Source organism: Corvus kubaryi, unplaced genomic scaffold (genome assembly GCF_017639235.1).
Source record: "Corvus kubaryi isolate FWS band 111438036 unplaced genomic scaffold, C.kubaryi_AGA036_p1.0 37260, whole genome shotgun sequence".
In the NCBI taxonomy this organism is placed as follows: Eukaryota; Metazoa; Chordata; class Aves; order Passeriformes; family Corvidae; genus Corvus; species Corvus kubaryi.
In genome coordinates, this window is record NW_024581077.1 from 1514719 (window position 1) to 1529481 (window position 14763).

At 42.3% G+C, this 14763-nt stretch overlaps 1 protein-coding gene and 1 long non-coding RNA gene across 3 annotated transcripts in view; one reads left to right on the forward strand and one right to left on the reverse strand.

Moving 5' to 3' along the window:
* LOC121662649 overlaps positions 1–14763 on the reverse strand; it is a 787841-nt gene that overhangs the window by 312523 nt on the left and 460555 nt on the right. The window lies entirely within an intron of this gene.
* Positions 4215–14763, forward strand: part of NOX4 (NADPH oxidase 4) — a 113761-nt gene continuing 103212 nt past the window's right edge. The window contains exons 1-2 of one of the 2 annotated variants that reach the window (XM_042024028.1): positions 4215–4345; positions 5073–5168. In XM_042024028.1, coding sequence (XP_041879962.1) covers positions 4289–4345; positions 5073–5168 — 153 coding nt within the window. In that variant the 5' untranslated portion in view covers positions 4215–4288. Of the gene's footprint in view, positions 4346–5072; positions 5169–14763 lie in introns of those variants that run through there. The other variant, XM_042024029.1, reaches the window with a different exon arrangement.

Below are 14763 nucleotides of genomic sequence, written 5' to 3' on the forward strand. Positions count from 1 at the left end.
GAAATTTGTTCTGCATTTTTTCTTCCAAAGGAAACAAAAAATGAACGGGCATCCCAAGTTTCCTTTTCCTAGATGACCCTCTCTCTTCCTCAGTGTGCTGTTACCACTTGGCCAGCATCTCTTTCTGATTTTCTCTGACCTCTCTCTCTCTTGCCCTCCTGGCAGTGCAGCGGCTGACTCGGAAATTGTTTCCTTCTTTGACCCCAGTGAAAAGCAATGGTTAGAAAACTTTCCTAGGATGTGAAAGCAATGGCTCCAGCTCTTTGAGAAAGGTCCAGCTCTCCCACTACTGGGCAAATGCTGTAACCACTCAGCTGTAATGCAGAATCTGCACTTTTCCTGTTCTCTGTAATGAAGTCAGTGCCAACATTTTCTTCTCCTCCCATGACCTCAGTGCTAAGGGTAAATATTCCGAGAAGGCATGGGGGACAAACCCCCTTAGGGGTGCATCTAGAATTTAAGGGCCTGTCTGCCTAAATCTAGACCACAACAGAGCAGAAGATAAGGTGCCTGGATCGCTCCCCAGACTGGAAGGACAGAGTGTTGTGCTCGCAACAGCACATGCCATCACTGCAGGAACTTGCATGACGGTCACAACATGCTGACAGATGGAGACACCTGGGAGTTTAGGTGATTTGACTCTGGATCCCTCTCAGGTACATAAGCAGAATTCCAGCACAAGAAAACTTATAAGCTGTGTCTGTAACATTGACTACAACACTCAGCACACCCAAATACACTTCAGAAGAATACATTTGAATGCAGAGGATGTTGATGGGAAGTAGACCTGGAAGTTGACTGTGCAGTCAGGGTGACTTTGCTGATGCAGTAGAAGGAACATTACCAGAGAAACTCTATGTTCAGTGTCTAGGAGGCTGTAGTGGGTTGTCCTTGGCTGGATCCCAGGCACCCACCAAAGCCTCTCTATTACTCCTCTCTGCAACTGGGCAGGGGAGAGAAAATAAAACAAAGGGTTCATGGGTTGAGATAAGGACTGGGAGAGATCACTCACCAAATACTGTCACAGACAAAACAGACTGGAATAGGGGATTTCAACTGAATTTATTACTAACAAAATCAGAGCAGGATAATGAAAATAAATAAGACCTTAAAAACACCTTCCCCCCACCCCTCCCTCCTTTGCAGATCTACCTCCAGCGGTGCAGGGAGATGGGGAAAGGGGGTTATGGTCATTATGTCTCCGCTCAGGGAGAGGAGTCCTTCCCCTGCTCCAGCATGGGGTCCCTCCCATGGGAGACAGTTCTCCTTTAACTCCTTCAACGAGAAGCAGCCATCCCATGGGCAACAGCTCTCCACAGACTGTTGCAATGTGGATCACTCTTCCACAGGGTGCAGCCCTCCAAGAACAGACTGCTCCAGTATGAGTTCACAGGGTACAAGTCCTACCGGGAAACCTCCTCCAGCATGGGCTCCTCTCTCCGTGGGTCTGCAGGTCCCTGCCAGGAGCCTTCTCCGCCATGAGTCTTCCATGGGTTCGCAGCCTCCTCTCAGGCCTCCATCTGCTCCAGCATGGGTCTCCTCCAGGGCTGCAGGTGGATCTCTGCATCACCGTGGACCCCCATGGGCTGCAGGGGCACAACTGTTTCTCCATGGGCTGCACCAGGGGCTGCAGGGGAATCTCAGCTCTGGCACCTGGAGCACTTCCTCCCCTCCTTCTGCACTGACCTAGGGGTTTGCAGGGCTGTTCCTCTCACATGGGCTGTTCTCATCCCACTCTTCTCTTGCCCCAATTACATCTGCACAATAACTTTTTTCTTCTTCTTCAGTATGTTATCACAGAGCCATTACCATAATTTCTGATTGGCCCAGGCTTGGCCAGAGACACATCTGTCTAGGAGCCTCTCAGGACTGGCTCTGCTGGAGGAAGCTTCCAGCAGCTTCTCACAGAAGACACCCCTGCAGACCCTCTCACTACCAACACCTGGCCATGCAAACCCAATACAGAGGGGCTGCCTACCTCGGCAGTGCTCTGTCCAGTTGGTAGGACAAAGCACAAAGACTCATAACCAGAGGATGAATGTCCACAAATCAGAAGAGAGATGAGCTCAAGTGATGTTTGAGAGTCATATTATAACTTTCCTAATTATTTGGATCATAACTAGCATCTGTGGCCATTTCTGAGTGCTCTTACCAATAACTTTAAAACACACACTGATATACATCTGGGATGGTTTAAAACTGAAAATGAAGACAGAACATCAAGAAATCCTTGGAAAGGCCTGATTTAGCCACTTGCAAACTCAGCCTTTTCTATGGAGGAAGAATGTATATGTATTAGCGTGGCACTGGTCTTTGCCATTCTTCTTGGGATAATGATTCAAAGCCCTTGGCTGTTTCCAGGGAGAAGGAAAATAGGGATGTTTTCTACAAAAACACATTCCTTGCTCTGTACCTAGATATGATGTAGGATCCAATGTGGACGAGCATGAGTCATGTGCTCCACATGCCTTATGGCACTTTATAAGTAGGCAGTGAAGTGCTGGCTCATGAGTCATCAGCTTCAAGTGAGTGGGCAGTCAAATCCTGCATAAGCTGATTTTTCAGAACCATTTCTAATGGGCAAATATAGCATGGGCAAATTATTTTGGTTTTGTTTGTGTTTCCTCGGCTTCAGTTTTCACCAAGGCCCCATGTTATTACACCTGATATATCCTACAGTTTTTATTTTCTCCCATTCCAGCTTTGACACGCTTGTCCAGAGAAGATTCATCATCTGCTTCTTTGCAAGCAGTTTCCATTTTCCTTAGCATTACAACAGAAGCAAGGAAATGAATAGAAATAGCAAACAAGATAAATAAACTGTACTATTGCGTCTGCTGTTAGGGCTGCTTTGGCACCAAACTATGGTTCTGTTGAGTCTTAAATTCAAAATATATATTTTCCCTTTCACTAGTCCTCCTTTTGGTGTCATTAGATGATATAAATAGATGTAATCCTCTGTCCTGATATTTCAAAACTTCACCTAAAACTTCATACAGCCACAGAAATCCTGACACTTTTTGAGACAGAGCTCCTGCTTCAACAAAAATACTCTCAACTGAGTTTCACAGGTGCCATGCCCTACTTGCACTCATTATTCCCAGGACCATACACGGGTCAGACACTCCATTCACCTTTATACAAACTGCAGAAGGGCAGTTTGCCCCCTTCCGTTCTGCTCTGGACCCTTGGTGAGTGGCTCATGAGGAGCTAAAAAATGGCAACTTTCCAGATCATAAGAGAAAGACGGCCAGCTCAAACTGGACTGGATGAGACTACTCAGCACTGCTCCTTGGATTGACATCTCCCAGAAAACCAGCCCTGCTCTGCTGCCAGCTGCCACTGCTGGGGCTATCTGAAGGAGCAACGTGTGCACCACAATGCCTGGTGGAACTGTTCCGCTGACTCACAAGGCCGTCATGCTTGAAAGTTGCCAGCAACAACCATTTTTTTAAAAAAGCTTTTTCTTAATACAAAAATCAGTATCTGGTGCAACTTTCCCTCAAGACCCACCGTCCCCAAACCCATTAAAGACCATCAGTAAAAGCAGACTGGTTGCAAAGTGTAGCAATCCAGACTCTGGACACTGGATGTGGAGATGCCCATAGCCCCTTTTTCTCGGCTGCTGTTCGACTGCGCGCCGGCGCGCAGGAGGCGGCCTCTTCCAGTGTCCTCCAGGGACACCTGATGGAGCAGGATCAGACTTCAAATAAATAACACAGCCTGTCCCTTCCCGGCTTTCGAGGGCCTCACGTACTGCCCGAACAGTAGTTTCTTGGACAACCTCTTTTGTTTCACCCGAACTGCAGAGCAGTTGCATGCACGGCTGCTCCCCCGCTCCCTCCTGCTTTCTGTATCACATTTCAGCCCGGGCGAGGATGGGGGGTCCGGGCAAGTGGGATCCCCACGCACGGGATTCTCTGCGGGGAAACGCGCTTCCCAAGGTGGGGGATGCGAGGAAGCGGCCGCACCGCACCGCAGCGCGACGGAGCAGGGCAGGGCAGGGGAGGGCAGGGCAGGGCAGGCTGCCCTCCGGGGGTGGCCCCCCGCGCCCCGCTGCGGGTCCCGGGGCGCTCGGCCGCGGACAAAGGAGCAGCGCCGGCGGGACGGGGCCGGGGCTGGACGGCGGCGCAGCGGGGCCGGAGCGCTACGCCCCGGCGGCCGGAAGACAGGGCGGGGGGTGAGGGGTGGGGAGAGGGGAGGGCGGCTCGGCCCGGCTGAAAAGGAGGGCTCGCCCGCCCGCCCGGCGCCCCCCACCCTCGGTCCTGCCCCGCGGGCGTCCCGCACCATGGCGCTGTCCTGGAGGAGCTGGCTGGCCAACGAGGGTAGCAAGCACCTCTTCCTGGTAGGGACGGCCCCGGGGGGGTCCCCTCGGCGGGGCTGACCCGCGGAGGACGCTCAGGAGGGGGTCGGTGCTGGTAGGCGGCGGGGCCGGGCCCCGGGGCTGCCCCGCGGGTCCGGGCGGCCGGGGCACCTCGTCCCGGCGCGGTGCGGGGCAGGGCAGGACGCCGTGCGGGTGCCGCGGCTCGCACGGGTGGGCGGGATGTGCTCCGTGCGCGTCCCGGAGCGCGGCTGGCAGGGATGGATGCGCGCGGGTGCCGTGGCCCGGGACAGTGCCGGTGGCCGTGCCCTGCCGGGCTCGCCCACGCTGCGCGTGTGCTTGGTCTTTGTTAGGGTCTGTTTGGGAAAGTTTCAGGGAGAAAATGCAGCTTCTCGGAGGTCAAGTTCTTTCTTCCTTTGTCTCTTTGTTGCTGGTTTTTATTCTTTGAGTCTCTTAAATGCAACATCCAGCTAAAGATTTGGAATAGCGTCTTGCGTGTGGGTGTTTGCTAGCTGTCGGTTGTCTTAAGACACAAAAAGTTTTGTGAAGTTCAATGAAAGTAAAAATTTCCCACATCGCGGCTCTTCCTTCTAATATTTTAAAACATACTACGTGCTTGAAGTTTGCTTTCCCATTCCATTTACATATGTTTATGGAACTACAGACCTATCAGTTTTATGAATGAAATGAACACTGAAAAGTTTGGACATGTAACTTTCACTTACTATCTCTTGTTTCTGTTTCATTTCAGTTTTTCTGGCTCTCCCTCAATGTATGGCTCTTCGGGAAAACCTTCCTGCTTTATAATCAAGGTCTACAGTATTATTATTTGCATCAGATGTTGGGGGTGAGTGACCTGGACATTACTTTTTGCCCTGGAAGATGGGATGCTCGAGGATGGGAAAGGGGCAGAATGCATTTGCTAATCAAAGATGACACAAACTGCCTGATATCTTTTCAAAGTGGGGAAAGATCAAGTAAGAAATTACTGGGATACTTCTGACAGTTGTTTAGGAGTAGAAGGTGAACATTTTTGAGAAGAAAAAGAGCCAGTCAAGTGTGGGACAGCTATTCTTTCCCCTCCTCTCTTCCCTCCCGGTGTTCCCAGCAGCAGACAGGCTCACAGGAATACAGACATGCTCAACAAATGACTGGAGCTCCAATTTTCGTCATCAAAACATTAAGCAAGCTATGGTCTCATGTTTTCAAATTCTTTCCAATCCAGTTATTGTAATATACATGCTTGCTGAGGGAGTTCTTTTAGTAAGTCTTAGTTCTTTTCAGTTTTCGTCATTTTCATAGATTCTCTGTTCTGTGTAAATTCACTGTAATGCCTATAACTTTAGTTTTGTTTTCTAATAGTAAGTTCTTGGATTCTGAATGGTTTAATGAAGATTCAGGTATTTTGATTCAGTGGGCAACGCCAACCACCAACAAATGAACCCAAAAAATCATTTGGAGATGAGAGGTACCAGCCTGCCTTGGGAAGTTAGCCGCAGCTACGCCATTGCAGTCATTTGAAAAAAAGATCTATCTAAAGGGAGAGAGTAAGGATTAACATCTTTCTGGAAAATGCTCGCAGGTTGCTCGGAATTTGAGAATCCAGGAAAAAGTGGCTGACGAACACGATGCTTTGTAACACTGTGTCATACTCAGGAATGGATTTCAATAGAAAGCTGACATGGGATTAAACACAGATGATGCACATCCTAATCTGCTGTAGAGCTTCTGGGGTTTATTTTTGGTAAATCCAGGGTGTATAGTTTCATGTGGCTGATACTGTCATAACTAGCCAATACCATAAGGTTTTGTGATATTCCTTGAAAAAAGTAAGTTGAGTTGATACAATTTTTTCCTTTTTTTCTCCTTATGGTTGATTCAGATGTGTTCCAGAATGAATCTTAGCAAAGGTAGTGCAAAAAAGAAGGGAATGAAAATATTTAAATCCTTCACGGTGGTGACTTTCTTGACAGAAAAAGCATGAAAATGTGTTTAATTTTACCTTAATTTCTAGTGGCTTTGTAACCCAGTGCATCCATTTGAAAACTGTGTTTGTTCATGGCAGAGAAAATGGGTTGTTTGTAAAGCAAATGTTCTTGGGTAATGTGTTGGACCAGATTGTCAGCTGGTATCAATCAGCAAGTTTTTCTCAATTCAGATGACTCGTCTGCCTCGTACCAGCTCGTCATCTGGTTGGGTTTTTTTTTGGTTTTCGTATACTTCAAAATGGAAGAAACTTGCAAAATAACTTAATGTGTGTTCAGAACCTGTGAGATGACTCAGGCAACAGATTCCTTGTCTTGGTCGGGAGATGAAGACTAGGAGGTCAAGCTTTTGAGTTTGTATGATTGTGTGTCTGCCACTGTAGGAAAAAATACCACAGAAATTTAGGGACTTCTAAAATAAGGTTGAAAGTGAAGAGCTAAGACTAGAAGATACTTTTGGTCAAAGTTATGAAACTAATTTTAAAATTTTGAAAATACTACTGTAGAATGTTCTTGCAATTCACCTTTTACAGTTAATCTAAATATATCCTGTAGATTCCAAAGTTAGCCTTCTCCCTTCTCTTCAGTATATCTGTGTGTGTATTAATCATAGAGATTATTTTGCAAGGGTTGGGAAAACTGAATCCAATTTGGTTTCCTCAGGAGGTGGCATAAGCAATACTATAGCTGCAGTTGCCTTCCACGGGGATTTTTGCCCCTCTTCTTTTTCTCTTTTGGTTTGTATAGTCACTGACCCGTGGCCCATCTGCATAACCAGTCTCCTCTCGGTTCCATGCATGTGTGAGGGGCTTGAGACCCTCTGTGCCATTTCTTGGTGTCTGAAGATTTTGAGATTTAGATTAAATTCTTCATTTGTAATTCAACAGTTGATATTTTTTATCTTAACCGAGTGATCTCTTTTATGGATACTTCCATGACAACTGTTTCCTTTTTCCAGAGAGCTAACAAAATGGCCAAAAAGGAGTGGCAGTTTTTGAATTAAAAAAAAAGTTTCTTTGTTTTTTTCTGCGAGGTCTCCTAAGGAGTTGGCTTTTTTCTTTCTTAGTATGCTACAATAGGCTATAATCACCTTAAGAACTTTTGCACTTGAAGCATGGAAAGATTTACCACAGGTAATTTTGTTGTTTACCAAGTAACAGAATGGAGAACAAGAAGGGTTGCTGTAGGAAATCAGATTGTGATATGAAATGAGATCTTGGATTGAATATCCAGAGTATATTCAACTGTGCCATGTTTTTATGCCATCTCTTTTCTTTCTGATGTGAAGGAGAAAGAATGAGGTTAGTCTTTCATTCAGTGGTCACTGAAGTGATTTACTTCCCTTCAGCTGTCTACCGAGTTTATTCTTTTCCAGTTGCATTCTCTGTGATGTTGAACAAGATACTTTAGAACAGGACTTTAAAATTATTTAGGTACCTAACTCTCAGTCAGTCTTGCAATGGTAGTCTTTGTGATCCTTAATTCTACGCCTGTAAAAAGGCACTAAGAACATGGTGCTATCCTGGAAGCACAAAGGGAACAAGTAAGTAGAAGGCAGTAATGTACCAGGAGGAGGTTGATCAACCTTTTATGTACCAGGAAACTTAGTGTTATTTTGTGTCAAATACCTCTGCTTCGCTCAGTTTGAGACCCTGAACTCTTCACTGTGCAATCTCTATCCCTGAGGGTTTTCAAAACCTAATTGGGCAAAAAACTCTGAGCAAACTTAATCTGAGTTTGATGTTGAACATAGAACAGGAGGTTTGAGCAGAGACATCCTGAGATCCCTTCCCAACCAGAATCATTCTGTGGTTACATAATGCTTTCAGTGAAAGTTTACCACGGGATGCAAATCCCTTTCCAGTAGTTTTGCTTTGATGAACCATCCCTTTGGATACTGAATTGCTTGTAACGCTGCAGGTCGTAGTCTTACTTTATGAATGCATTCATTGACATTGGTTCAAAAACACGATTAAGAATCTAATTTTTTTTATGATTTGATATATGTTAACTTGTGGTCTTACATTGCTTAAAGAAGAGAAGCCTGTAAAGAAATCCCCAACAGACACAAATTTCTTATAAAAGAGTTTGGTAAAGAGGAAAGGAGTAGTCTTATCTTTGTGTTCATGATAGATACTATAACGTGTAGTCGGCATAAATTACAGAATGGAAGAGTCTTTAATTACTTGACTCCAAAATCTTCAATGTTGGAGATTTTGAGTCCGCTCAGTCAGTGAAATTGTCCAGATGATGGATTTCTTCAGGATTTCTCCCTTCAGACTAGCTTGGCTGTATTTTTGTCCAAGAAGTTTGCTTGTGCCTGGTCAAAAAAAATCAGTCATAAATTTGGTACTGGCCTTATAGAACTGAAGTCTTGCTTTAACAGCATTGAATGAAGTACTTGTTTCTTTGTTGCTTGAGTTCCCCAAGAGCAGAAAGGGCTTTGAGTTCATTTTGTCATGGCATGAAAGGTCTCTTTCCCTATTCCCTCTCTTGTCCCTGCTCAAATAACTGTGATGTAGTCAAAGGTTAATGCGAGAAATAAGCTTCTGGGTTTCGGACCAAAGTGAAGAAAATGCATTGTCGGAAGGATCTCTTCAGAAAAAGATTGAATAACTGAAAATGGGGCTGAAAAGTAAAAGTGCTACCTCACTATTTTGTCTGTATGGTTGCTGCCTTCTTACTGTGCAATACTGTGCATAGCATTTGTCACTTTTATTCACTGCTTGGAATATGTTCCAGATGTTCCAGTAACTTTCATGTCTCTCCTTGCTAGTTTATCATAATGATAGAGATTTTACTAATTGAGACCAAATTCCATTTTCATTGATCATTATGCAACCACACTGCAACCTGCTTATCCCCCACATCTTAGCATTGGAGGAAGCTGTGAATCTTGATCCTTTGTTTTCCTCAATGCAGTGTGGTTTTGAGATTTAGATGCCTTTTAACCAGGCTGTTCAGGAGTTGCTCTTTAGAGTGTTGCATGTAGTGAAAATGTCTAATAATAGATTTATGTTGCTATGGTAGCTGTATATATACATATATATACAGAGTTCCCTAGTGAAGACTGAGGGTGTTAATCCACAAGACTTTATCTTTGTAGTCCCTTTCAATTTTCAAGTAAATCTCTTCCTGCACTCTCTGCCTCATTCTAAATTTTTTTCGTTTGCCAAAATATTTTTTCCTTCAACCCTTTGTCCTCCATGGTCAACAGTTCAGCATTACTGCTGAGATTTATTCTCAGTTATAGCCAGTGATGAACTTGAGCATTGTACCATATATTTCTTTTGTTTGCTTTTTTGCTTTTTTCCCCCCCCCCCCAAGTTCAAATGGCAGTAATCCAGTGAAGGACACCTATATTACTAAGTTTTATGGGAAAACTTCCACCCTTGCAGAACTTCTTGTGAAACTGTCAGTGGTGAAGGTTGAATTAGTAGAGGTACATCTCAAATGATTGAGATTTTTACTACTATATCATCTAGACTTGTAGTGTGTTGTGAATCTCTTGGAGGGACTTGGGTACCATTAGTCCCTTGGTTCATGACAAAATTTATGGAGATTAGATCATGCTGGGTCTTGCAGGATGAACATTCAGGCTCTTGTTGCTCATTAATATATAAAACACTGTCACTCTTTGTGATGTTGTTATAGAAAAAGGATGATCTGGAACACTCAAATGTGGAAGAAAGCTTGAGATCCCTTCCTGTCTTTGTGTGCATCATTCTGCGTGACGCATAAAGAAGCCTGTAACTCAGCAACACTGACAAGTACTTTCTTAGATTGTCTTTCTTGAGGTCAGGATTCTAGCATTAAATTAACTGATTAATAGATTAATCAAGATGAACAGTTGGCCTAAAACCCTGCAAGTGGATACACTTTGCTTGGAGATTATCAGAGAAGCTAGAAGCTATTACTGCACTCAAGATTAAGTTAGTTGCTTTCTTCAATTTGAATTACTGATGTAAGCGGAAGGAGGAGTACATCCTACACAAAAACACTGCGTGTAAAATGGGAACATGACCTAAACTTGTAGACAGGAAGAAATGGAAAACCTTCAAAGAATGCCTGTGTGATGAGTTACAAGTGAACAGAGAGAATATCAGTTCTGCATAGTGCAGGGAAGATACCCCATACATATTAAAAAATATTGCACCACTTAAAAGAATTTTTAAAGGATTGCAGTACATGAGATTAGGATTTACAGAGTCTTTCCTTGAAACCTTCCTTCTTCAGGAGCAAAGCCAAGTCAAACTTTTGTAGAAATTTTCACGTGTTGTGGTAGGTTTCCCCTACCCTCACATTTTCCTCCCTTTCAGCTACTTCATGTATTTATTGCTAGATCTCCAGCCAGATCTGACAGGCCTAAGGGGAATAATTGCTATGCATAGAGTTCAGCTCTGTCCTTCATCTTAGATTATCAGTGCTCTGTTACTCAAGACAAGGAGTACTCTATGAAGAAAAGGAAGTTGGGTCAAAGGAGGTATGTCATGTAGCACAGTTTGTCCCACCTAGGAAAATAACTAGCTTTAGCTGCTCCAGTACTGATTTGGGGAGGTAGTCTGTGACCCGTGTCTACAGAGCAGCCTGAGGTTTGTGAGTCTTCCCAGAACATTTCAAGGGGCCCTGAACCATAGAAGACTGAAAAACTTTAAAGAAAGGCTCTCAGAGAGAGCATCAAGTGTGGTGTCTCTATTGCACCATGACTTTGTTTAGGGTTGTTGCTTTTAGGTGGTGAAGTCTTGAGAAAAAGAATCACATCACTCTCAGGTGTGGAGGGGTTTGCATTATTCTAATATTTTTTTGATACAAGATTAACTTAAAAGGTAAGATAGGACAGTGTTTGTTGAAGTCTTCATTTTGCAACTATGTATCAAATATCAGATTTCTGTGCATGGCAGTTGCAGGTAACGTTCATCTCTGTATTTATAACTGATAAACTTTGGGGAATTCTCTGGTACACGGTACAGTAAGGTACTTCAGCCCTCAGTCTAATACTGAAATCATTTTCCTAACAGAGAAAGCTCATTATCTCATTTTCATTCTTGCTGACAGCAAGATATGACGAGAACTGACTCTTCACTTCTCTGTCCTACTTTGTACATTGTACAAAGGAGTCCATCTGGGTTTCTGTGGGACTCTACATCAGACAGGGATAACTGGAACTTACATTCTGAAGCTCTTTTATGCTGCTGTGGAGAAGGTGGTGATTGCTTTATACTTGTCTGGAGAAAAATCTAATCTAGTTTTTAGGATTTGAGTTTATCGACGGTCCAGTTCCCTACTACCTTTGCCACAGATTTACTCTGTAAATTTGAGTAATCCTTTAGGTTTTCTACGCCTCTTTGCCCCTCCATAAAATTGGATACCCGTGTATGTTGTACCAGGTAGACAGGTTACAGAAGGAGGTGGTTAAATGCTTGAATTTAGTATCAGCAAAGCTGGATAAAATAGTGTCCAGCAGAGATTTTGGGTGTGGGTTTTTTTTTCATTTTGATCCTGCAGAAATTTTACATGCTAGTAACATGCTTAACAACTATTTTTTTTCTTAAGACAGTAAAAATATTTAGGAAGAAAAGAGGATTATATTTCTCTCATTTCTTAACTACTTAATAAGGATATATATTCCCTTCTAGACCCAGTGACTTGCCTTAGAGCAAAAATCATTCTTCTACTATTGCTTAAAATTCCAACAAGGTACTATGTTAATTTGTTACTATGCCACCCAGGCAATGCAAAGGAAGTTAAGAAAGAGATCTATTGGAAACCATTTGGAAAGAATTAGTTTCATGGTGATATTTTTAGCTTTTGGATATATATTAAGAGCAAACTTAAAACCTTTTATTCTTGTGTGAATTTTGATTCTAAGAATTACTAAATGTATTTACCATTGTTTGCAAATCAGTCATGGGCTTGTTGCAGGAAATACTGCCTAACTTTATTTCTTCAGAGTAAAACCTTATATGAACCATTGGTAACAATACTTTAATATTTGAATGCACTTTCTTGGAAGTGCAATGCATATTTCAGAAGTTGTTTACTGGTCTCTCTTTTTTTATTTTTTTTTTCTTTTCCTGCTTCATACAGGTGTTGATAGCATTGAGTTAGGATGAATGTAAGGGCATTCTTCCATAGTAATTGACAAAGGAAGGTCAGTAGGGTAGCCTTTTCTACACATCATTGGTGTTTCATATTTGTTAAATTGTTTGGCATTTTACTTAGAATCACAGAATATGCTGAGCTGGAAGGGACCCATCAGTCCAACTCCTGACCCTGAGAAGGACATCCTGAGAATCACACTGTGTGCCTCAGAGCATTGTCCAAATGCTCCTTGAAATCTGACAGGAATTATTTCATTTATTTAATACAATATGGTGTAGAATTAACTCCCTTCTAGACCAAACTATTGTTTGTTGAAGTTTTGTAAGCAAAATTGTTGTGCTTGGTAAAGAGAGTCTTGGATAACTGATGTCATGCCTAGTTTATGTTTAAAGTCAAAGACAAAATAAATTCTTGAGAAACTAGTGATGTATCATATAGGTCATTCAATAACAGAACTTATTAAAATTTTCAAACTGCTCATTAATGGTATTGCAACATTTTCAGATTTTGGGTGTTAGTCAACAGCTACAAAAGTGATTCAGCTTACTTCTGGAGTTTGCATAACATTAGTTCTACATAATACTTGAGTTTTTCAAATCATGCTCATTTAATCGCTGCAATACTGTAGCACATCAGTAAGCCCCCATAAAAATTCTTATATGTTTTAATGACCATGTGTCTGAAGTTATTGATTCCATGAGGTGTATAGCTCATTTTCAGTTTCTCTTTAGAGGATTTGACGAAAATAGAGACAGTGTTGTATATGCAAACAGTGCATTATAGAGACATTTTACTTTTCATTAAGTTCAGTCAGTTCAAGCGTCATTTCTAGTCATTTTGCCTCACAGTTAAAAAATATTTGCTGTGTTCTGAAGTCACTTTAGGCTACTGAGAGCAAGGATAGAGAAGTATTTTTTGTGGCTATTCACATAATATTTTTTTATCCTACTTTGGAGAGTGACATAAGTGTTTGGTAAAATCCCAGCTCAGCTGCGGAGGTTGTGGCCATTGTAGCTGGTCCTTAGTTGGTACATTTGGGCTCTGGACCACTTGGGAGGGCCCAGAGCAGGGAGGAGAGGATGGCCTAGGGTCTGAAGAGCATGGCTTGTGAGTGAAGAGTAGCAAGAAAAATTTCTCATTGTGCAAGTGATCAGAGAGTGAAGTAACAGATGAAGTAGAAGCAAGGGAGGTCTTATGTAAGGAAAAAGAAGACTAACAGTACATTGGAAGAAATAGTGGAGGACATCTGGAGAGTGGGAAAGAACTAAGTGACATGGCTCATTTTAGTCTTATTTTCTATCATTCAGTAGGTTGGAGATGATCTGTTCCTGGGATTTTTTGCTGGAGATCCCACATTTACATGGTAGAAAACAAGGTAGAGCACATTTTGTGGGGTAATTGCTCCTACTTCTCATGGGCACCTTTTGAGAGAAGGTGCCTTTGTGACTGCTCTGTTCTTTGGAAGCTGGTAGTGTCTGGTGAGGAGGTCCCTAGCACTCAGATCTAACTGGATAATGTAGAGTAGCTGGAAGAGAAAAAGGATTTAGGTGCAGAGCTTGGTTCTTCAGGTAGATTGAACATTTTTACCTTTTGTTTTCCTGCTTGTGCCATGCCCTGCTGTGCTGCAGAGCGGGTGGGGTACATGGATGTTGCTAACTGTGAGAGCAGGCAGTTGTGATGTTTTATGGTACTGGTACTGGAGAAACTCTAGTCATGCTGTTGTGCTTGAGATCTTGCCAGATATTGTGAAGTGCAGTTATTCTGTTTATTTTTACTAGCTTATATATTCATCCATTTCTGTGACACAAACATAAATCAGTAAATTTTGTTTCTTCTTGATAACAAAGACAAGAATATAATAGATGTTTCACAGGTTAATTTTTTTGTCTGAGAAAGTAAAAAATGCTCATTTTTTTATGTAGTTTCATTTTGAAAAGGTAATAAATCTTCAGTAATTTTTATTAGATAATTTGTAACTGTTCAACTCATTCACATACTCCTGCAGTATCTGAGTTATCTTTAATATTATAATACTTTTTAACTAATTTATTCAGGAGTTGAAGAACTTGGGGTTTTAAGAACATTGTAAGAAATATCCTTCCAGAAATCTGTTGACAGTCTAAAAGCATCTTTTATATAAGCTAGTAAAATGGTAATTCAACCTAATAACTAGGAGAACAATGGCATTTTGCTAACTTTTTAAAATCATAGATGAATGAGATAATATAATAAGATTAAAAATACAGGTTTATGACATGAACGTGTGCTTTGTTCATTTATTTGACAAGTGTTTTTGTTCTAATTATGTAAGTTCCAAATATATCAGTGAAAGCGTTATTGAAATTAGATTTTATT